The following is a 24,388-nucleotide window of genomic DNA, read 5'->3' as shown; positions in this document are numbered from 1 at the left end:
ATTGCTTCTGATTATTGCTTGACACCAGCAGAGCGTGGGACCACTAACTAGAGGCAGGTGAACCCAATTAATCCCCATGGTGACCAAAATAAACCCAGCGGGCCCACAACAGGAACTAAGGGAGTCCAAAACCAATAGACCAAAGCTAACCAAAACATGAGCCGAACCACGGATCATGACAGTTTTTTTGTTATTGTTAAATATCAGTTATATTCCGCGCAGAGTACAGTTAGAGATTGATAGTTTTGGTTTCCTCCTTTTGGAATGATTTTCGCAAAAATCAACAGGAAGTTAAAAATTACCCTTTCAAAATAAAAGTTTGGTAAAAACTTGTCACCTTTTTTTTCAAACATTATCTCCTCTGAGCGCATTGTCGTGTCGTCTTCAAACTCACACAGGAGAGAGATTGAACCCTTTTGATTAAAAATGTTTCACAGTGTTTTGATTCCTGCTCCGGTTTTGATTTTACGCGCCTTCAAAGAACCCCTGGGCAAAGTTACCTAAAAAAATGTCATTTTTGCCTCTTTGAGCTGTAATTTGCTTAAAATGCTTCAAAGTGCAAGTAAAGCTCTACTATGCAAAGCGAAAGCCATTTATAAACAACATCCAGAAATGCCAAGCTGTAATTTGACCCCCTTGACATGCTTCAAAACTCACCAAATTTTACACACACATCAGGACTGGCGAAAATTGCCATCTAATAAAAAAACCAAACCCCCAAAATCTAAATTGTGCTTTAGCGCCCCCTAGGAAAGCACCCAGACAAAACTGCATGTAACTTCTGTTAGGAATGTTGTAGAAACATGAAACAAAAACCTCTATGTAGGTCCGACTTAGACCACGGCTTGAGTCGCGATGGCAGCAGCCAAAGGCGGACCCGACCAACACTGCTTGCAGCTTTAATTTTCGGTTGTTCCCTTTTTGTGGAACCTTTTCACTTAGTTATCAGATTATAGCCCATTGTTGTATTGCCCTGACTCTGGAGGTGAAAAGTAACATTCAAAATAAAAACCTGCCGGATTGTTCTCCACTACGCATCGGAGTTCTATTTTTGATCAAGTCCTGAAACCTTGTGACGGTTTTGATCCCATGTTTGCTTTTTCTCTGCCTGTAGTAATTTGGTTCCTTTCCTGTGCCCTCATTTTGATTTATTCACTTCCCCCCGCATTTCCTGTTGATGAGATCATTCGCTATTGCTTAGCCTACTGCAGCAGAAGTCTTAACGGCATTTTGCGAGTTTCTTCTCCCTCTTGCTCTTGTTCCTATTTTGGCTTTCCAGAGGGTAAGTTTGTTTCATTTTTGAACCACAAGTGACTAGTTTGCCGACCCGGTTGCGACTGGCCTGTTTTGGGCCACGTATAAAAGACTAAAACGTGACAAAAAAGTTAGGTGGTTCTGGGGTTCTAAGTGTTTGCATCATCTCTATGATTGTTTACTAAAATTCTTTCCTTCCCACTGTCCAAAAACACATACAATAGGTTTAGGTTTAGGTTCCAGCTCACAGTGGAGCAATAGGAAATACCGCTAGATGATGCAATTCCTTAAGGAATTGCGTGTGAATGCTCCAATGCTGGAGTTGAAGTGAAATGCTGACAGGCCAGATAGTATGAATGTAAGAATAGTTTGAATGTTGGAATGGTTTGGTTGTCGAAGAGCTGGCGTTGAACTGAAATGCTAATGGAATGTAGGATGAATGTAGAAATCATTTGTATGTTGAAATCATTTAAACGTTGAAACAGTTTGAATTTTGAAGAGTTAGAATGTCCAGGAAAAACGGAATTTGGTTTGGATCTTGGGAAAGTGTTAGTTTGAATGTCCAGGATGAGTGGAATGTGTTAATGTTGGAATGGTTTGAATAGATTGAAAAATGTGGGAATTGTGCAACTTGGAAAAATGTCCCAGTCATTACAATGGGAACTTCCTGGAAATTTGGGAAAAGCAAGATTTTTAAAAAAATGATTGGAAGCATGCATGTCCTCAATAAGCTGAATTGGGTTGGTGTTAGAATTGTTTGAATCGGGCAATAAATGTTGAAGTAGTAAATGTCATCCATCCATTTTCTACCGCTTATTCCCTTTGGGGCCGCAGGGGGCGCTGGTGCCTATCTCAGCTACAATCGGGCGGAAGGTGGTGTACACCCTGGACAAGTCAAGTAGTAAATGGTATTAGGGAATTTCGGGAAAATCTGGAATATTTTTGAATTTAAGAAAAAGGGTTGTTTGAATTTACAGAACGGTGGAATGGTTTGAATGGGTTGAAGAATGTGGGAATTGTGGAAGTTTGAAAAATGGCCAATTCATTTTTAATGGGGGGATTGCAAAACAAAAAAGGAATTATGTGAAATCCGGGAGTTTTTTCTAGAATTGTTGAAGTAAAGCACACAATTCCTGAAAAGGATTAGTATTTTGAAGTTGGAATAGTTTGAATCAGTGGAAATTTTGGAACTTTGAAGAACGTCCCATTGGTTTCAATGGGAATTTAAGAAAAAAATTGGAATTTTGGGAAAAGCGGGATTTTTTTTGAAAATGGTAAAAAAACAAACTTGAATGGTCGGAATGAGTTTAAAGGGTTGGTGTTAAAAAAAATTCTAATCGCTGGACAAATGTTGAAGTAGTAACATGTTTAATTGAGAAATGGTATTACGGAATTTTCGGAAAAGCTGGAATTTTTCCAGTTCAGTTTTGTCCTGATTCAAGAGAAATGATTTGACGAAACGGTTGAAATGCGTTGAAAAATGTGGAAGGATTAGTCGCCAGAAAAAAGGATGGAAGTAGGGCTTTGGAAAACCAGGAATTCTGGAAAATCCTGGAATTTTTTTTTGATTTTGGAAAAAGGGAAGTTAGAATTTACAGAATGGTGGAATGATTTTAATAGGTTGAATTATGTGGAAATGGTGGAAGTTTGAAAAATGGCCAATACATTTTGAATGGGAAAAATGCCCCGGAAAACTTGGAATTCTGGGAAATCTGGGAATTTTTTGAACAAGTCAAGGGAAAGCCTGCGATTCCCGAATGGGCTGAACAGTTTGACGTTGGAACGGTTTTAATCGGGTGAAAAATGTGGATGGTAGTATGCACCAAAATCTGGAGAGGAAGAATAATAAGTTGAATAAATAGATGAATTTTGGCGAAGAAAACCATATGTGTGAATGCTTTGTAGCATTCACACAATTAATAAGTTACATAGCGTTAAGATGTATTACCATGCATGTGTTCTGGTAAATCATGTGTAATGGGAGTAAAATGAAAGTAAAGGTTAGGATCCTTATTGTGGAAAAACATGAAAATGAAACCTTGACCTCTCTCTGAGGGTCTGGGGGAGTGAGTGAACAAATAATTCAGGAATTGTGACTGAAAACAAAACTGAAAGTTAAATGCAAACAATTAAAACTACTCAAAGTGGGCCTCCCTGGTTTAGAGGGGAACAAGGACAAAGGAAAAAGGAAAAGAATAAACTATGTGTCCTAGTGCAGCCAACAAAAACATGGCTATTGGGAGAGGACATTACTGTAGGGATGTAGCAATGTAAAAATAACATATCACAGTTATTATTATCGCAGTATAACCTTTAACCAAGTTTCATAAAAAATAATTAACACACAACATTCGTTTTTATTTTTTTGGTCCTGTCCAGCTTCCCAGGCGAATCATATAGTTGATGTAGATGCCCATGTCGGCTCTACAAATTTACTTTACAAAGGAGAAATGTGGAATACTTCTCTTGCTGCTTTATTTGTATTTGACTTTATCAAATGAATTTATATTGTTATTTGGTGCAGCCGGGCCGGAACAGGAGGGGATAGAAAGAGGAAAAAAAGGAAGACATAGGGGAAAATTGTGGGGATTAGAGGGGGATAAGACAGAGAGACAAACAAAAAAATAACAACAATAGAACAACATCAGCAAATACAATATGTACAAATGTGATGGTAAAAGTGACACCAAAGAAGCAGTCAGTGAAATAAATAATATTACAGAAATGACAATGAGCATTATTACACTACAAATGGAGCAATACAAATAGCACTATTGATAATGAACACTACCAATAATGTACCTCTGTCATCAACAATACAGTTGTTCAAATGCAACAATACATGTATGTAATGATAACTTGAAATACAAAAGAAAGAAGATGAATCGAGGGAAAGGAAGATAAGCCAGATATATTAACCTTGTAGATTGTTATATTAACAATAGGTTAAGCTTTGTCAGTGTGCCAACCAGATTCCCCTAGGGCAGGGGTAGGGAACCTATGGCTCGGGAGCCAGATGTGGCTCTTTTGATGACAGCATCTGGCTCTCGGATAAATCTGAGCTGGCATTGCTTAACACGATAAGTAATGAATAAATCCACTTGTAATCACAGTGTTAATAATAATCCATCTATCCATTTTCTACCGCTTATTCCCTTTTGTGGTCGCGGGGGGCGGTGTCGCCTTTTTCAGCTCAATCGGGCAGAAGGCGGGTTCAAAATATAAAACATTCTCATGCATTTTTAATCCATCCATCAGTTTTCTACCGCACCTGTTCAAGAAGTTGCGTTAATGGTAAGAAGGTATTTATTTATTATTGGTTAGTGTGGGGCTTGCCCTCCTGGGGGTTCTTCAGACCACCAAGCACCGACATGAGAGCCTGTTTTAGGGTTACAATATTGTTTTATTTTTCAATAAGTCTCTCAGTTGCTTTCCAGCAATTGTCTTTTTCTCTTTCGTTTTCGCTCGCGCTCTGGCTCCAGCCCCAACCCCGTCTCTCCTCCTGGCTGCTGCTTATAACAGAGCGACAGGTGATTAGATAACAAGGACCAGGTGGGCCCACTACACACCTGTCGCTTATTCAGAGGCCGGTCCTGGCACACCCCAGTTCACTGCAGGCCGGCAGGCCACGCCCCCGCCACAGTTAGCTTTAGAATAACAATGTTATTACAAAGAATCTATTATACTCTAGAAATGTTGGTCTTACTTAAAAATGCACACGTTTAGTTGTGTTCAGTGTTAAAAAAAATATTATATGGCTCTTACGGAAATACATTTTAAAATATTTGGCTTTTTGGCTCTCTCAGCCAAAAAGGTTCCCGACCCCTGCCCTAGGGTAACAACGTTAATATATGTTTGATGAAACGTGATTATGTGCATGAGTGTATGTATGTATATGTACTTGTATATGTACAGTATGTGTATAGGTGTGTTTGTACAGTGAATGTATATGTACAGTAGTTGTTTCCATCAAAACTGTGTATATTATTGCAAATATTAGATATTCCTGTTAAATATAACCTATGCTGTTTTAATGACTTGGGCCTACTACGCTACCGTGTTTTAATGTCGGTCGTTACGTTGGTACTTGGAGCGCCAAGTTTTTTCCTGAGGTGGTACTTGGTGAAAAAAGTTTGAGAAGAAATAATATAGACGAGTTTTAAATGTGCCCCCCCCCCCCACCCAACCCCATAAAATTACCCCTTTTAAGGCGTCAAAGAGTGAGGTTTACCATGTACTCTTGCACAGCTACATATGCTCTTTAATCATTCTGTAAAAGATAAATCAATATTGTTGAACAAACCCCGTTTCCATATGAGTTGGGAAATTGTGTTAGATGTAAATATAAATGGAATACAATGATTTGCAAATCATTTTCAACCCATATTCAGTTGAATATGCTACAAAGACAACATATTTAATGTTCAAACTGATAAACACTTTTTTTGTGTGCAAATAATCATTAACTTCAGAATTTGATGCCAGCAACACGTGACAAAGAAGGTGGGAAAGGTGGCAACAAATACTGATAAAGTTGAGGAATGCTCATCAAACACTTATTTGGAACATCCCACAGGTGTGCAGGCTAATTGGGAACAGGTGGGTGCCATGATTGGGAATAAAAGCAGCTTCCATGAAATGCTAAGTAATTCACAAACAAGGATGGGGCGAGGGTCACCAATTTGTAAGCAAATTGTCAAACAGTTTTAGAACAACATTTCTAAAATTTAGGGATTTTACCATCTACGGTCCGTAAAATCATCAAAAGGTTCAGAGAATCTGGAGAAATCACTGCACGTAAACAATGATGTTACGGACCTTTGAACCCTCTGGCGGTACTGCATCAAAAACCGACATCAATGTGTAAAGGATATCACCACATGGGCTCAGGAACACTTCATAAAACCACTGTCAGTAACTACAGTTGGTCACAACATCTGTAAGTGCAAGTTAAAACTCTACTATGCAAAGCGAAAGCCACTTAACAACACACAGGAACGCCGCCGGCTTCGCTAGGCCCGAGCTCATCTAAGATGGACTGATGCAAAAAGTGGAAAAGAGTTCTGTGGTCTGACGAGTCCATATTTCAAATTATATTTGGAAACTGTGGATGTGGTGTCCTCGAGAACAAAGAGGAAAATAACCATCCGGATTGTTCTAGGCGCAAAGTTGAAAAGCCAGCATCTGTGATGGTATGGGGGTGTATTAGTGCCCAAGGCATGGGTAACTTACACATCTGTGAAGGCACCATTAATGCTGAAAGGTCCATACAGCTTTTGGAGCAACATATGTTGTCATCCAAGCAACGTTATCATGGACGCCCCTGCTTATTTCAGCAAAACAATGCCAAGCCACGTGTTACAACAGCGTGGCTTCATAGTAAAACAGTCCGGGTACTTTCCTGGCCCGCCTGCAGTCCAGACACGTCTCCCACCGAAAATGTGTGTCGCATTATGAAGCGTAAAATACGACAACAAGACCCCAGACTGTTGAACAACTTAAGCTGTACATCAAGCAAGAATGGTAAAGAATTCCACTTTCAAAGCTTCAACAATTAGTTTCCTCAGTTCCCAAACGTTTATTTAGTGTTGTTAAAAGAAAAGGTGTTGTAACACAGCGGTGAACATGCCCTTTCCCAACTACTTTGGCACGTGTTGCAGCCATGAAATTCTAAGTTAATTATTATTTGCAAAACAAAAAAAAGTTTATGAGTTTGAACATCAAATATCTTGTCTTTGTAGTGCATTCAATTGAATACGGGTTGAAAAGGATTTGCAAATCATTGTATTCTGTTTATATTTACATCTAACACAATTTCCCAACTCATATGGAAATGGGGTTTGTACATGATAATCAAGAGTGACTAACAAATTCTCCATAAAGCTGACGAAGCAATACGCACATTCGTCTTTTCAGCTCGGTAAACCATTTATACTGTGACTGTGGAGTGAGGAGCATACTTGCAAACCCTCCCGATTTTCCTGAGAGACTCCCGAATTTTAGTGCCCCTCCCGAAAATCTCCAAGGGCAACCATTCTCCCGAATTTCTCCCGATTTCCACCCGGACAACAATATTGGGGGCGTGCCTTAAAGGCACTGCCTTTAGCGTCCTCTCTCACCTGAAAAGGAGACTATTATATATGTCATATGTAATAAAGTAGGCAGGTACGGAGCTATTTCTCACATATATATATATATATATATATATACATATATATATTATATATATACACATATATATACACACGCATATATATCATATATATATAGACATATATATATATATATACGTATATATATATATATATATATATATACATACACACATATATATATATATATACACGTATATATATATATATATATATATATATATATATATATATATATATATATATATATATATATATATATACATACACATATATATATATATATATATATATATATATATATATATATATATATATATATATACATACACATATATATATATATATATATATATATATATATATATATATATATATATATATATATATATATATACATACATTTTTCTCACATTGTGCGATTCAGAATCGATTCTCATTTAAAAAAAAATCGATTTCTTTATTATTATTAATTTTTTTTATCAATCCAATAAAGCAATACACAGCAATACCATAAAAATACAATCGAATTCCAAAACCAAACCTGACCCAGCAACACTCAGAACTGCAATGTTTTCACAAAGATAAAAGTCATATTTTTTGGTTCGTTTAATAGTTAAAACAAATTGACATTATTGCAATCAGTTGATAAAACATTGTCCTTTACAAATATAAAAGTTTTTTTTTTTTTTTTAATCTACTACTCTGCTAGAATGTCAGCAGACTGGGGTAGATCCTGCTGAAATCCTATGTATTGAATGAATACGGAATCGTTTTGAATCGGAAAAATATCGTTTTTGAATCAAGAATCGCGTTGAATTGTAAAAAATCAATATATAATCGAATCGCGACCCCAAGAATCGATATTGAATCGAATCGTGGGACACCCAAAGATTCGCAGCCCTAATTGTATATATATATATATATATATATATATATATATATCCATCCATCCATTTTCTACCGCTTACTCCCTGTTGGGGTCGCGGGGGGCGCTGGCGCCTATCTCAGCTTCAATCGGGCGGATATATATATATATATATATATATATATATATATATATATATATATATATATATATATATATATATATATATATATATCCCGAATTCGGAGGTCTCAAGGTTGGCAAGTATGGTGAGGAGTGAAAGTAAGATTCACATGGAATTGGTCAAAATGAAACTTATGTTTGAGTATAAAGGCAGATGTCCTGTTTCTAGAAGACTGCAGACGGCTGACTGGTGTGAAGACACACTGAACTCCAACGAGACACCATCAAGCACAGGTAAGTGGATTGGAACAGATATTTTTCTAATTTGAATTAATCCATTCCTACAATACCTCTGCTAGCTCAGTGTAGAATGCCATTCATAGTTGCCATTTCTTACTTTATCTAAAGGGTTTATTTGCTGTTAGCATGTGTAAGATATCAATGACTACACTGCAAAAAAAGAGCTGACAAAATATGAGCTAAAGAGACTGGATTTGAGGGAACAAATATTAAAAACTGTCCATGCAGCCAATTAATTTTCTTTGGTAAGGCATCCTAAATTAAAGATTTGTACCTCTACGACTTCGCAGAAATAAGCATTTTTTTCTTAAAACAAGCATTTTTTTCTGAAAACAAGCATTATTCAACCATCACTTTTCAAATGAAGCATCCTTGGCATGATGCAGAATCTCTGAAGATGTTCTATGTGGGGAAGGAAAACCAAAATATCTCTTTTGAATAGTTAATTTCAATGTTTTTAAACCAGGATAGACCAAATATAATGCTAAATTTAAAATTAAGATGTAAAGTCAATGACTAAAAATAAGTAACTACATTTTAGAAATAACATTTAAAATCTTGACAAGGGGCAAACCATTTACAGTGTGAGCTGGAAATGATTTCATACCTGGAAAAAAATATATTATTTTGCAAATATGTCGTATTTAATTAGGCAAGGACTAATATACCTTTGAAAGGTGTGTATTCATTTAGTAATGTTTTGTTTGAAAATGATATGCAACAAGTAAATTGTTAAAGATGTATATGTGGATAGAAAAGATTGCATGGCTGAGGACGTAAGCCAAAGAAAAGACGGGATACCGACATTGTCTGATGGTCCCCTGCAGGTTTGAAGGAAGAGAAATGTAGCTGAGAACAATGGAAACAGTTACATCTGGGGGGAAGAAGGCAGAATGGTATAAAGTTGAAAGGAGTTCTACAGTGGATTAGAGCATGGGTGTCAAACTTATTTTAGATCGGGGGCAACATGGACAAAAATCTACTTCTAAGATGGCCAGACTGGTAAAATCAGGGCACGATGAAAAATGAAGACAACTTTGATTGTTTTCTATGTTTAAAAATAGAACAAACACACTATGAAAATGTACAAATCATAATGTTGTTGTTTTTTCTTTTTACACTTACATGTTGCGGTTAAAGGCCTACTGAAATTAGATTTTCTTATTTAAAACAGGGATAGCAGGTCCATTCTATGTGTCATACTTGATCATTTCGCGATATTGCCATATTTTTGCTGAAAGGATTTAGTAGAGAACATCCACGATAAAGTTCGCAACTTTTGGTCGCTAATAAAAAAGCCTTGCCTGTACCGGAAGTAGCAGACAGTGTGCACGTGACGTCACGGGTTGTAGGGCTCCTCACATCCTCACATTGTTTATAATCATAGGCACCAGCAGCAAGAGCGATTCGGACCGAGAAAGCAACGTTTCCCCATTAATTTGAGTGAGGATGAAAGATTTGTGGATGAGGAAAGTTAGAGTGAAGCACTAGAAAAAAAAAAGAAAAAAAGGCGACAGCAGTGGGAGCGATTCAGATGTTATTAGACACATTTATTAGGTTAATTCTGGAAAATACCTTATCTGCTTATTGTGTTACTAGTGTTGTAGTGAGATTATAAAGTCGCACCTGAAAGTAGGAGGGCTGCGGTGACCGCCAGTGTCTCTGAGGAAAGCCATACAGAGGAGCCAAGAAAGACACAGCTGTCTTTTTGACAGGTGCTGCAGGAGGACGCAAACTCCGCTCAAGTCCCCGGTAAGAGCCAACTTAATATCACAATTTTCTCATCCAAAAATTTGCTGGTTGACATGTGGTAGAGAAACATGTTCGCTTGACCGCTCTGTTCCATATTAAAGCTTCACAACAAAGAAAGAAACACAGGCTGTGTTTTGGTTGCTAAAGGCAGCTGCAATACACCGTTTTCCACAAACAGCGCTCTTCTTTATAGTCTCCATTATTAATTGAACAAATTGCAAAAGATTCAGCAACACAGATGTCCAAAATACTGTGTAATTATGCGATTAAAGCAGACGACTTTTAGCCGTGAGTAGTGCTGGAATAAAATGTCCGCTCCAACCAATAACGTCACAAGCAAGCGTCAATATAAGCGTCATCATTCCTTAGCGTTTTCAACAGGATACCTTGCTGGAAATTTAAAATTGCAATTTAGTAAATTAAACCGGCCGTATTGGCATGTGTTGCAATGTTAATATTTCATCATTGATATATAAACTATCAGACTGCGTGGTCGGTATTAGTGGGTTTCAGTAGGCCTTTAATAGTATTCTCTTTGTCGTTTTTTATACTTTCTGAATAAATTATGTGATAATGTTCATCAATCAACTCCATCCATCCATCTATTTTCTACCGCTTATTCCCTTTGGGGTGGTGGGATGCGCTGGTGCCTATCTTAGCTACAATCGGGCGGAAGGCTGTGTACACCCTGGACAAGTCGCCACCTCATCGTAGGGCCAACACAGATAGACAGACAACATTCACACTCACATTAGTACCCGGAGGGAACCCACGCATTCACGGGGAGAACATGCAAACTCCACACAGAAAGATCCCGAGCCCGCGATTGAACCCAGGACTACTCAGGACCGTCGTATTGTGAGGCAGACGCACTAACCCCTCTACCACCGTGAAGCCCATCAATCAACTCATTGGTGTTAATTTTTAATCTATCAAATAAAAACAATCAAAATCAAATTACAGGATGTTATTTATGTAGTTTGCTCGACTGATGTACTAACATGTGTTTTTTTTTTTTTTTTTACATATTGCATAATCTAAAAAGATACAAAGAATTGTTTTTGCGACATCGAGTGCAGTGGTCCCCAACCACCGGGCCGTGGCCCGATTGGTACCGGGCCGCAGAATAATTTTTGATTAAAAAAAAAAAAAAAAAAAACAATTTAAAAAAATTATTATTATTTTCTTTTTAATTTATTAAATCAACATAAAAAACACAATATACACTTACAAATAGTGCACCAACGACAAAAAACTCCCCTTTTCATGACAAAAACCTCCCTTTTTCATGACAAAGAAGAAAAAGAAAAAAAAAGGACACCCCCCCGGGCCGCGGGACAAATTATTAAGCGTTGACCGGTCCGGGGATACAAAAAGGTTGGGGACCACTGATCTAGTGGACACATTTAGAACAGCAGTTTCTTTCATTCAAAAAATTCGGCTCATTTTTATCATTCGCAAAACTCATCCCGCGGGCCGGATAAAACCTGTTCGCGTGTTAGAAGGTGTTATTTCATGTCTGAAGGGCTCTCATAGTGTTGAAAAACATATTTAGAAGGTTGCAAACAGTTTTGTTTTTTCTTAAAGACATGCACCTGGGGATAGGTTGATTGGCAACACTAAATTGGCCCTAGTGTGTGAATGTGAGTGTGAATGTTGTCTGTCTATCTGTGTTGGCCCTGTGGTGAGGTGGCGACTTGTCCAGGGTGTACGCCGCCTTCCGCCCGATTGTAGCTGAGATAGGCGCCAGCGCCCCCCGCGACCCCGAAAGGGAGTAAGCGGTAAAAAATAGATGGATGGATGAAGGGGTTGTACTTGTTTAGCGTTTCTCTACCTCCAATGTGCTCAAAGCGCCCTGACATCATCACCAGGTTCACCGACTGATGAGGCAGAATCAAGAGCAACTGGGGTTTCAGTATCTCGCTCGAGGATACTTCCGCATGGCCACAGTGGGACTGAAGATCAAACTCTACCACATGAACCATGCTGCCCCATTTTATGCTCTAACTATAAAAAGACTTATAATTATTGAATCATACTTTGCGAAAATTCCCTACTATTTCATCTAATACAGGGGTCGGGAACCTTTTTGGCAGAGAGAGCCAAAAAGCCAAATATTTTAAAATGTATTTCCGTAAGAGCCATATAATATTCTTTTTAACACTGAACACAACTAAACACATCACATGCATTTTTAAGTAAGACCAACATTTCTAGAGTATAATAGGTCTATTATTCTTTGTAATAACATTGTTATTCGGAAGCTAACTGTGGAGGGGGCGTGGCCTGTGGGCCTGCAATGAACTGGGGTGTGCCAGGACTGGCCGCTAAATCAGCGACAGGTGCGTAGACGGCCCACCTGGGCCTTGTTATCTACTCACCTGTCACTCTGTTATAAGCAGCAGCCAGGAGGAGAGACGGGGTTGGGGCTGGAGCCAGAGCGCGAGCGAAAACGAAAACAAAAAATACAATTGCTGGAAAGCAACTGAGGGACTTATTGAAAAATAAAACAATAATGTAACCCTGAAACAGGCTCTCATGTCGGTGCCTGGTGGTCTGAAGAACCCCCGGGAGGCCAAGCCCCACACTAACCAACAATAAATAAATAACTTCTTACCATTAACGCAACTTCTTGAACAGGTGCGTTTGAAACGGATGGATGGAATTAAAAATGAGAATGTTTTATATTTTGAATATTATTTTTAACACTGTGATTACAAGGGGAATTATTCATTATTTACCGTGTTAAGCAATGCCAGCTCAGATTGATCCGAGAGCCAGATGCTGTCATCAAAAGAGCCACATCTGCCTCCCGAGCCATAGGTTCCCTACCCCTGAGCTAATATATTAAAATAGGACAAATCATTTTTAAATTTTTTTTTGCCTAATGCTAACTATTTATGGGTGAATAAAAACATTGCACTTATGTCTCCTGTTTAACTGATTTGCAAATGTGATCGTCATATTCACATGGATATCTTCTATTTTTTTCATGACAGTGTTAAGCTATACAAACTACAACCGGTTGTTTCCTGCTAAAGGTGGGCAAGACTACAAAGGACAATGTGTAAGAGCTGCTTTTTTAACAGTGAAGAATGCATACCGTTCAATGACAGCTAGTCAAATAAAAACATTTACATTTTTATTTATTTATTTTTTTTAGCTCACAGTGCTCTTATGGGGGCTCAAACAACTGGTGCGGGACCAGAAACATCTCGGCAGGACAACATAGGTGTCAGAGGTAATAAATAAAAACATCCACTCGCTCCTTGTGCAGTGTGAATGCACCTGTGTGCTATCACTGCACCCACATGCTTCTGTGTTGTGTCTCATTAAAGGTGTGGCGGCGTCTCACGCCATGGCACAAACAGATCTGTCCAGAATGAAACAGTACAAGTCCATCATTAACCAAGTGGGAAATGCAAAGGGAGTTGATCCTGCCATCATTGCTGGCATCATCTCCAGAGAATCCAGGGCTGGGAACGCATTGAACAATGGCTGGGGTGACCATGGCAATGCCTGGGGTCTCATGCAGGTTGGTATAAATAGTTATTAGTGGTGTAGCTCAATTTGTAAGGAGTTGTGGATAAAAAACTTTTATGAACCGCAGCACTCATGCAGCCTGAGAGCCTGATTACATGACTGTAATCACTCGGGCTTATTTTTTTTCCCACCTTTGTGCATTCATACGCAGTATAAAACTTTTGGTGGACAAAATGAGACAAAAGAGTGGAAGATTTTAAATGTCAACAAACGGTTGCCTTTGTATTTACCCCTTATCTTTTTCCATTTTCAATCCTTTTTTTAAACTGCTCCGGGGAGCCACTAGGGCGGCCCGCGGGTCGCAGACCCCCGCCTTAGGATGTTGTTGTTACTTTTACTTTATCTTGCAGGGTCCACAAAACAATCTTTGTTAATAATTATGAAGGAGTATTAGGACCACAGCTAAAACACTGAAACTTTCATCATTACATTTTTACCATCATGGACGATCAGGCGAATCTATGGCCTTTTTTAAAGAAAAAAAAAAAGAAGAAAAGAGAAACGTTTGGTTACGGCCGACGAACAGTTTTGCTCAATAAAATGAGCGATAGAATTCCTCCGGCTTAAAGGGGAACATTATCACACTTTCAAAAGGGTTAAAAACAATAAAAAGCAGTCCTCGGTGGCTTGTTTTATTTTTCAAAGTTTTTTTCAAAATTTTATACCTCCCGGAATATCCTTAAAAAAAGCTTTAAAGTTCTTGATTTTCGCTATTTGCGATGCGACTGTCCATTTCCCTGTGACGTCATACAGGGCTGCCAATACAAACAACATGGAGGTTACCACAGCAAGATATAGCGACATTAGCTCGGATTCAGACTCGGATTTCAGCGGCTTAAGCGATTCAACAGATTACGCAAGTATTGAAACAGATGGTCGGAGTATGGAGGCAGATAGCGAAAACGAAATTGAAGAAGAAATTGAAGCTATTGAGCGAATAGCTATTGACGCTATTCGGCCATAGCTTGGGTGTACCTAATGAAGTGGCCTATAGCATGGCTGCCTTATTAGCATCGCCGGTAAAATGTGCGGACCAAACGATCAGGACTTTCGTATCTTGTGACACTGGAGCAACTTAAATCCGTCGATTGGTAATTGTTTGTTTCGCATTAAATGTGGGTATCTAGTTTCAAATGTACATACAGCTAGCATAAATAGCACGTTAGCATCGATTAGCGTAGCATGTTAGCATCGATTAGCTGGCAGTCATGCCGTGACCAAATATGTCTGATTAGCACATAAGTCAACAACATCAACAAAACTCACCTTTGTGATTTCGTTGACTTTATCGTTGCAAATGCATCTGCAGGTTATCCATACATCTCTGTGCCATGTCTGTCTTAGCATCGCCGGTCAAATGTGAAGACACTTTGGTACATTCAATGGGGGTCTGGCGGCAGATTTCTTGCCAGTGGTGCAACTGGAATCCCTCCCTGTTATTGTTGTTACACCCTCCGACAACACACCGACGAGGCATGATGTCTCCAAGGTTCCAAAAAATAGTCAAAAAAACGGAAAATAACAGAGCTGAGACCCGGTGTTTGTAATGTGAAAATGAAAATGGCGGGTGTATTACCTCGGTGACGTGACGTTCTGACGTCATCGCTACAAGACCGATAAACAGAAAGGTGTTTAATTTGCCAAAATTCACCCATTTAGAGTTCGGAAATCGGTTAAAAAAATACATGGTCTTTTTTCTGCAACATCAAGGTATATATTGACGCTTGCATAGGTTTGGTGATAATGTTCCCCTTTAAAGAGTCTCGAATGACGTTCCAAAAATGAAACATCAATGCAACTCTGCGTTACATTGCAAAGTCATACAGAACAAATGTCGTGTTTTGTGCCGAAAATAGTTTTGCAGATTTGAATAATGCTCGCATCAGTGTCCGTTTTGACAGCAGTTTTTAATTTACAGTAGCTTTAGTCTTTTGATAAAAAGGCATTTGAGTTTTAGTCATATTTTAGTCAATTAAACTGATTTCATTTTAGTCTAGTTTTAGCTTACTAAAATTACAGTAAATTTTGTTGACTAAAATGTAAAGGTTAATGCATATCTAAAGCTGTCATGTACTGTAGGTCGACTATTTGGCCACTGATGTCTCAACAAAAATATTACTGCTCTATAGGAGTTTGTAAAAAAAACTAAACAACACTTTCAACGCCAGTGTACAGTGCATGGAAATATATTATGGTCATATGAAGAAACAAACTAGTTTTATTTTATATTGTGTAGAACAGGGGCGCCCATTACGTTGATCGCGAGCTACCGGTCGATCGCGGAGGATGCGTCAGTCGTTCGCCAGCCAGGGATAAAAATTTTTTTTTAAAAAGACCTAAAAATGAGCGCTCATCAATATTCACCCATACGTCACTTTTTTGACATTCACGGCACTCGAGGGTCTTGCGAGATTATTAAGAAGAAACTAGTTGAGAAACACTTTTCATTTCAACAGACATTCACGCTGTATCTGCCGTCAAAACTTTAAAGCCTGACTGCACAGCTCCTATCTTCACCAATAAAAGCGCTGCTTCATCCTGCCTGCGCTAACAAAATAAGAGTCTCAGATAGCTATCGTGCACAAGCGAGCAAGACAGGGAATTTGCCGTCAATATATTTCTTGTAAAGTGTGTAAAAACGAGTATGGAAGCTGGACAAATGATATGCCAAAAACCAACCACTTTCATGTGGTATTATTTTCTCTCCATTTGAAAATGTGGACGTTATCATCACTACTGTCTGATTCCAATCAATGCAAGTCATCAGAATCAGGCAATACACCAACTTATTTTCTTGTCTTCATGAAAGAAAGGAATATATATGTGTTAAACATGCTTGAATTATCAATAAACGCCTCTAACTTGTTAACAAAACGTCTCGTTCATAAATAAATAAATATAAATGACAAATGAGTGAGGTAGATCCCCTCGACTTGGTCAATTGAAAAGCAGCTCACCTGCAGAAAAAGTGTGGGCACCCCTGCTGTAGAACCACACACACAGACAATATATATATATATATATATATACATATATATATATATACACACATATATACACACACATACATACATATATATACACATACATATATATATATATATACAGACACATATATATATATATATATATATATATATATACAGACACATATATATATATATATATATATATATATATACATATATACATATATACACATATATATACGTATATATATATATATATACATATATATATATATATATATATATACGTATATATATATGTATATATATATATATATATATGTATATATATATATATATGTATATATATATGTATATGTATATATATATATGTATATGTATATATATATGTATATATATATATATATGTATATATATATGTATATATATATATATATATATATATATGTATATATATATATATATGTATATATATATATATGTATATATATATGTATATATATATATGTATATATATATGTATATATATATATATATGTATATATATATGTATATGTATATATATATGTATATATATATGTATATGTATATATATATGTATATATATATGTATATATATATGTATATATATATGTATATATATATATATATATATATATATATATATATATATGTATATATATATGTATATATATATATGTATATATATATATATATATATATATATATATATATATATATATATATATATATATATATATATATATGTATGTATATATATATATATATATATATATATATATATATATATATATATATATATATATCACACACATACATACATACATACATAAAGGTCAGGAAAAAACACAGAAGCTATTTCATCCCTACAAGCCTATTTCGCAAGTTGCCCTGCTCTTCAGGGGATTTTGAAGAGGGAAACCTGCGAAACAGGCTTGTAGGGATTGAATAGCCTGTGTTTTTTCCTGATGTAACGTATATTCCGCTTTACCCTGGTATTGAGCACTGTATAACGGATGAACCACAGAAACCTCATACTTTAAATAAAGTATGAATAACTTAGGTCTCAATACCGAGTCTTACTTTTCTTGGTTGTGATTTAGTCTTATAATATTTCCACATATTGAGATCTATTCCTTAAATAACTACTTAACCACGGTTGTGAAACACCTCTTATGCCTTAGTTTTCCAATTTTTGCAGAAGTAAAGAATGATCGATGGTGTATTCATTGACTTATGTAAAGCTTTTGACACCAACGGTGTGTTGCTTTTTTTCTATTGCTGAAGCTATGTTGACTTGACATGTGCACTGTCTGCTAATGGGAGAAAAGGACACAATCGTCAGTCGGATTCAAGGGATACTTGAAGCTTTTTTGAACTGGGACAACCTCGCCTACCAAAAAGACGTCCGCACCCCACAAATGCGTACTTGCAAAGAATGCGGCCGTCAATTTGAGACAGCTAATGGGTCGATAAAAAGTTTGTAAACTGAGACATGATTCATAGCAGCAAAGCATATTATACGGCCTTCTTTCATCTCCATAATATCGCTAAAATTCGCTCCATTCTGTCCACTAAAGACGCTGAGATCATTATCCATGCGTTTGTTACGTCTCGTCTCGATTACTGTAACGTATTATTTTCGGGTCTCCCATTGTCTAGCATTAAAAGATTACAGTTGGTACAAAATGCGGCTGCTAGACTTTTGACAAGAACAAGAAAGTTTGATCACATTACGCCTGTACTGGCTCACCTGCACTGACTTCCTGTGCACTTAAGATGTGACTTTAAGGTTTTACTACTTACGTATAAAATACTACACGGTCTAGTTCCATCCTATCTTGCCGATTGTATTGTACCATATGTCCCGGCAAGAAATCTGCGTTCAAAGGACTCCGGCTTATTAGTGATTCCCAAAGCCCAAAAAAAGTCTGTGGGCTATAGAGCGTTTTCATTCCGGGCTCCAGTACTCTGGAATGCCCTCCCGGTAACAGTTCGAGATGCCACCTCAGTAGAAGCATTTAAGTTTCACCTTAAAACTCATTTGTATACTCTAGCCTTTAAATAGACTCCCTTTTTTCGACCAGTTGATCTGCCGTTTGTTTTCTTTTTCTCCTATGTCCCACTCTCCCTTGTGGAGGGGGTCCGGTCCGATCCGATCCGGTGGCCATGTACTGCTCGCCTGTGTTTTGGCTGGGGACATCTCTGCGCTGCTGACCCGCCTCCGCTTGGGATGTTTTCCTGCTGGCTCCGCTGTGAACGGGACTCTCGCTGCTGTGTTGGATCCGCTTTGGACTGGACTCTTGCGACTGTGTTGGATCCATTATGGATTGAACTTTCACAGTATCATGTTAGACCCGCTCGACATCCATTGCTTTCCTCCTCTCCAAGGTTCTCATAGTCATCATTGTCACCGACGTCCCACTGGGTGTGAGTTTTCCTTGCCCTTATGTGGGCCTACCGAGGATGTCGTAGTGGTTTGTGCAGCCCTTTGAGACACTAGTGATTTAGGGCTATATAAGTAAACATTGATTGATTGATTGATTGATTGATATTTTCATTCGGTCTGAGGTTCGTAAATCCAAAAAGTTAGTACGTGATAGACTCGTTAATCGAGGTTCCACTGTTTAACACACGAGTAGCAACTCGGTCAACCATTCAATGAACAGAACTCCTGATTGGTCAGAATTTCATTTGGATTAATAAGGTGTTGGTCTTCTTCTCATGACTTTCCCATCTTCCCAGGTTGATAAGCGGTATCACACACCTCAAGGTGGATGGAACAGTAAGGAACATCTGTCTCAGGCCACAGATATCTTGACTGGTTTTATACGAGACATCAGAAATAAGTTTCCTGGAGGGACTTCATCGGAGCAACTCAAAGGTTTGTGCGTCAACTCTTACATGAACTTGCAACACAAGTGTATTCTCTTTTTTCATTTGCATTTAACGCTTGCAGGTGGGCTAGCCGCCTACAACCAAGGGCCTGGAGCTGTCCACTCTTTGAGCGCGGTTGATGCTAACACCACTGGTAGGGACTATTCCAATGACGTCATTGCCAGAGCTCAGTGGTACAGCAACAATGGAGGCTTTTAGGAGTGAGAAGAATGAAGAAAGAACAGAGGCGGGTTAGTTTTGTGCTCCGAGTAATTCCTCTCCAAACTAATAAAAAAAACAATAAAGTTCAGCGGTTGACTTTTTTTTTTGTCTGATCTAGTCCATAATACAACTCCACTGATATACTAAAGGTGTCACGGACCCACTAGCACTCCAATCAGCTAAACAGTCAGTACGTTTCCATGAACTAAATTACCGGTAGTTTGATTTCTGAAATAACTCGGCTGAAAATATTTATTCTTAGACAAAGGGAGTTACCTAAATTTGATTGTGGTTGGCTTTTCTAAAAAAGTAACTACATCAATATTTTAATAGATACTATGAGAATATACCTGTTTAATAAGTGTCAGCATGTTCTTGAAGAAGAAACAATATAGTGACACGACGCTACACTGTAAAAAAACCAAAAAACAATCTGCCCAAATTACGGTTAAATACCAGCAGATGTGGTTGCCAGGAATTCATCGTAAAAAATACATTCACGATGTGTAGGACGTTATGGTGTGTTGTTGAATTAATTTTTTTTTACAGTAGATAACAATTTTTGCTAATGTTTAATTACTAAGTAAAAAAAATTGATATATTGTTAACCTGTTTACAAAAAAAACTATAGAATATAAAGGTAAATTCCTGGCAGCTGTGGTTGCCAGGAATTCATCGGAAAAAATAGATTCACGATGTATAGGACGTTATGGTGTGCTGTTGAATTAAACATTTTTACAGTAGATAACAATTTTTGCTAATGGTAAATTACTAAGAAACAAACTGATATATTTTCAACCTGTTTACAAAAAAACTATAGAATTTACGGTAAATTCCTGGCAGCTGTGGTTACTAGAAATTCATCGTAAAATATAGATTCACGATGTATAGGACGTTATGGTGTGTTGAATAAAAAATGTTCACAGTAGATAACAATTAAGAAACAACATGATATATTGTTGACCTGTTTACAAAAAAACATAGAATTTACAGTAAATTCCTGGCAGTTGTGGTTGCCAGGAGTTCATTGTAAAAAAAATAGATTCACGATGTATAGGACGTTATGGTGTGTCGTTGAATTAAACATTTTTACAGTAGGTAACAATTTTTGCTAATGGTAAATTACTAAGAAAAAAACTCATATTGTTAACCTGTTTACAAAAAAACTATATAATTTACGGTAAATTCCTGGCAGTTGTGGTTGCCAGGAATTCATCGTAAAAAATAGATTCACGAAGTATAGGACGTTATGGTGTGTTGTTGAATCAAATATTTTTACAGTAGATAATTAAGAAACATAATGATATATTGTTTACAAAAAACTATAGAATTTACGGTAAATTCCTGGCAGCTGAGGTTGCCAGGAATTCATCGAAAAAATAGATTCACAAAGTATAGGACGTTATGGTGTGTTGTTGAATCAAACATTTTTACAGCAGATAACAATTAAGAAACAAACTGATATATTGTTTAGCTGTTTACAAAAAAATAGAGAATTTACGATGAATTCCTGGCAACCACAACCGCCACAAATTCATTGTAAAAAATGGATTCACAAAGTATAGGACGATGTGTTGTGTTGTTGAATCAAACATTTTTACAGTGGATAATTAAGAAACAAACTGATATATTGTTTACAAAAAACTATAGAATTTACGGTAAATTCCTGGCAGCTGTGGTTGCCAGGAATTTATCGTAGAAAATAGATTTACGATGTATAGAACGTTATGGTGTGTTGAATCAAACGTTTTTACGGTAGATAATTTTTGCTAATGGTGAATTACTAAGAAGAAAAACTGATATATTGTTAACCTGTTTACAAAAAACTATAGAATTTACCATGAAACAAATTTAGTGTTGCCATTCAGCCAACCTCCAGGTCTGTGTCTTTGGAGTTGGGAGGAAGCTGGAGCACCCTGAGAGAAGCCACGCATTCACTGGGAGGACATGCCAACTTCTCACAGAAAGACCCCTGGCCTGGGAATCGAACCCAGAACCGTCTCACTGAGGGACGCGCTTCAACCACTGCTCCACCATGCTGCCCTGTCACCAACACAAGTATCTGCAAAATAGTATTGTACAACCTTTCACTGGACAACTCACAACATGGCCTCTGCAACATGTTCCGTCAAGTGGGCAATTCAAAATGAGCTTTGAATGCTCCGTATCTGTTAAATAGCTGCTTGCAACAAGTTCCAGCACACTTAAACTCACAGCGTGGTTCATTTCGATGCAGATTGCAGTGAAGCACAAACACGTAACACTTGCCATAAAAATACAAGAAAACATGGTAGCAAAAAGTTAACAAGGCTAATGCTTTGAGGCAAATCCCTAAAACCACTAAGGTAATAGAAACGTACAATCTGCAAAATCTTTGGACAGGATAATACCGTAAATTTTAGAGTATTTGCATACTTGTGACATTACAGTATTTGTAAATGCATCTAACAATTTTTCATTATTACCACAGTAAAGGCAAAGTCCAGTGTTTTCATGTGTGTATATATATATATATATATATACACACACACACATACAGTGGGGCAAAAAAGTATTTAGTCAGCCACCGATTGTGCAAGTTCTCCCACTTAAAATGATGACAGAGGTCTGTAATTTTCATCATAGGTACACTTCAACTGTGAGAGACAGAATGTAAAAAAAAATCCAGGAATTCACATTGTAGGAATTTTAAAGATTTTATTTGTAAATTATGCTGAAAAATAAGTATTTGGTCAACCATTCAAAGCTCTCACTGATGGAAGGAGGATTTGGCTCAAAATCTCACGATACATGGCCCTATTCATTCAAAAGTTCTATTTTGGTTTCATCTGACCACATGACATTCTCCTAATCCTCTGCTGTATCATCCATGTATCCATTTTGGTATAAACTCAACTCGTCGTGTTTGGAGGAAGAAGAATACTGAGTTGCATCCCAAGAACACCACACCTACTGTGAAGCATGGGGGTGGAAACATCATGCTTTGGGGCTTTTTTTCTGCTAAGGGGACAGGACGTTTGATCCGTGTTAAGGAAAGAATGAATGGGGCCATGTATCGTGAGATTTTGAGCCAAAACCTCCTTCCATCAGTGAGAGCTTTGAATGGTTGACCAAATACTTATTTTCCACCATAATTTACAAATAAATTCTTTAAAATTCCTACAATGTGAATTCCTGGATTTTTTTTTTTTCACATTATGTCCCTCACAGTTGAAGTGTACCTATGATGAAAATTACAGACCTCTGTCATCATTTTAAGTGGGAGAACTTGCACAATCAGTGGCTGACTAAATACTTTTTTGCCCCACTGTATATATATATACATATATTTCCATATGACTGTTCTTGAATGACCAGTCCAGGGTGTTCAAAGTTTAGGTTCCAGCTCACACCTAAGCGATAGGAACAATAGAATTCATATGTATTTCCATGCACGGTTTCTGGTAAAACATGTGTAATGTGAGTACAAATGAAAGTGAAAGGATTATTGACGTGGTAAAAATGAAAATGAAACCTTGACGACCCTCTCTTTGGGGTTTTGGGGGAGTGAGTGAACAAAAAATTCAGGATATGTGACTGAAAACAAAACCGAAAGTTAAATGTAAACAATTAAAACTACTCAAAGTGGGCCAGGGGCCTCCCTGGTTTAAGAGGGGGATGACGATAAAGGAAAAAGTAAAACAATGAACTATTTTTACTTGTGCAGCCAATAAAAGCATGGCTATTGGGAGAGGACATTATTGTAGGGATGTAACATTATGAAAATGACATATCACCGCTATTGTGACCAATATTATCACGGTTATTATTATCACTGCGGTATTTTTGAATGTGCTCATGAAATATTTTAATTACATTTTATTAAATGGATAATGTTAACACACAATATACTTCTGTGGCAAAACAAACATTAAATATCGTTCCGGCTTGTTAAAAAGAGCCTGAGTTTTTGAATATGTTTATTTTCTTCCATGTTATTTTGTAAAGGTTTGAGTGTTTTTTTTTTTTAATGATAAAGGCACTCATAATAATGGTTTCATTTTCTCTTGATGTGGCGTTCTGCGAGTTGTGAAGTGAAGTGAATTATATTTATATAGCGCTTTTCTCTAGTGACTCAAAGTGATTTACATAGTGAAACCCAATATCGAAGTTACATTTAAACCAGTGTGGGTGGCACTGGGAGCAGGTGAGTAAAGCGTCTTGCCCAAGGACACAACGGCAGCGACTAGGATGGCGGAAGCGGGGATCGAACTTGGAACCCTCAAATTCTTGGCACGGCCACTCTACCATCCAAGCTATACAGAGTT

The 24,388-nt window shown here is 37.4% G+C and overlaps 1 protein-coding gene across 5 annotated transcripts; it reads left to right on the top strand.

Annotated features, from left to right (window-relative positions):
• The first annotated feature begins 1,135 nt into the window (after window positions 1-1,135).
• On the top strand, window positions 1,136-20,169 carry LOC133559571 (lysozyme g-like). 5 transcript variants are annotated; one of them, XM_061911445.1, is made up of 7 exons: window positions 1,138-1,282; window positions 8,627-8,691; window positions 13,449-13,516; window positions 13,613-13,690; window positions 13,788-13,984; window positions 19,728-19,866; window positions 19,942-20,169. In XM_061911445.1, exons 3-7 carry the CDS (start codon window positions 13,513-13,515, stop codon window positions 20,076-20,078), a joined length of 555 nt encoding a protein of 184 aa, XP_061767429.1. In that variant the 5' UTR covers window positions 1,138-1,282; window positions 8,627-8,691; window positions 13,449-13,512; the 3' UTR covers window positions 20,079-20,169. The 5 variants fall into 5 exon arrangements, with proteins under 5 accessions (XP_061767455.1, XP_061767465.1, XP_061767429.1 ...); XM_061911454.1 differs by having other exon boundaries at window positions 1,140-1,282; window positions 8,630-8,691; XM_061911471.1 differs by lacking the exon at window positions 13,449-13,516 and having other exon boundaries at window positions 1,136-1,282.
• The last annotated feature ends 4,219 nt before the right edge of the window (window positions 20,170-24,388 follow it).

The sequence above is a fragment of the Nerophis ophidion genome, linkage group LG01 (assembly GCF_033978795.1).
Source record: "Nerophis ophidion isolate RoL-2023_Sa linkage group LG01, RoL_Noph_v1.0, whole genome shotgun sequence".
Classification (NCBI taxonomy): domain Eukaryota; kingdom Metazoa; phylum Chordata; class Actinopteri; order Syngnathiformes; family Syngnathidae; genus Nerophis; species Nerophis ophidion.
Note: the sequence above shows the minus strand (reverse complement) of the source record. Positions and strands in the feature narration are given on the sequence as shown.

What these genes read in the sequence shown, in the direction of transcription:
- LOC133559571 (XM_061911445.1), top strand. An exon ending in ATGCCTGGGGTCTCATGCAG is followed by an intron (nt 13,985 to 19,727) that starts GTTGGTATAAAT and finishes CCATCTTCCCAG; the next exon opens with GTTGATAAGCGGTATCACAC. An exon ending in TTCATCGGAGCAACTCAAAG is followed by an intron (nt 19,867 to 19,941) that starts GTTTGTGCGTCA and finishes TAACGCTTGCAG; the next exon opens with GTGGGCTAGCCGCCTACAAC.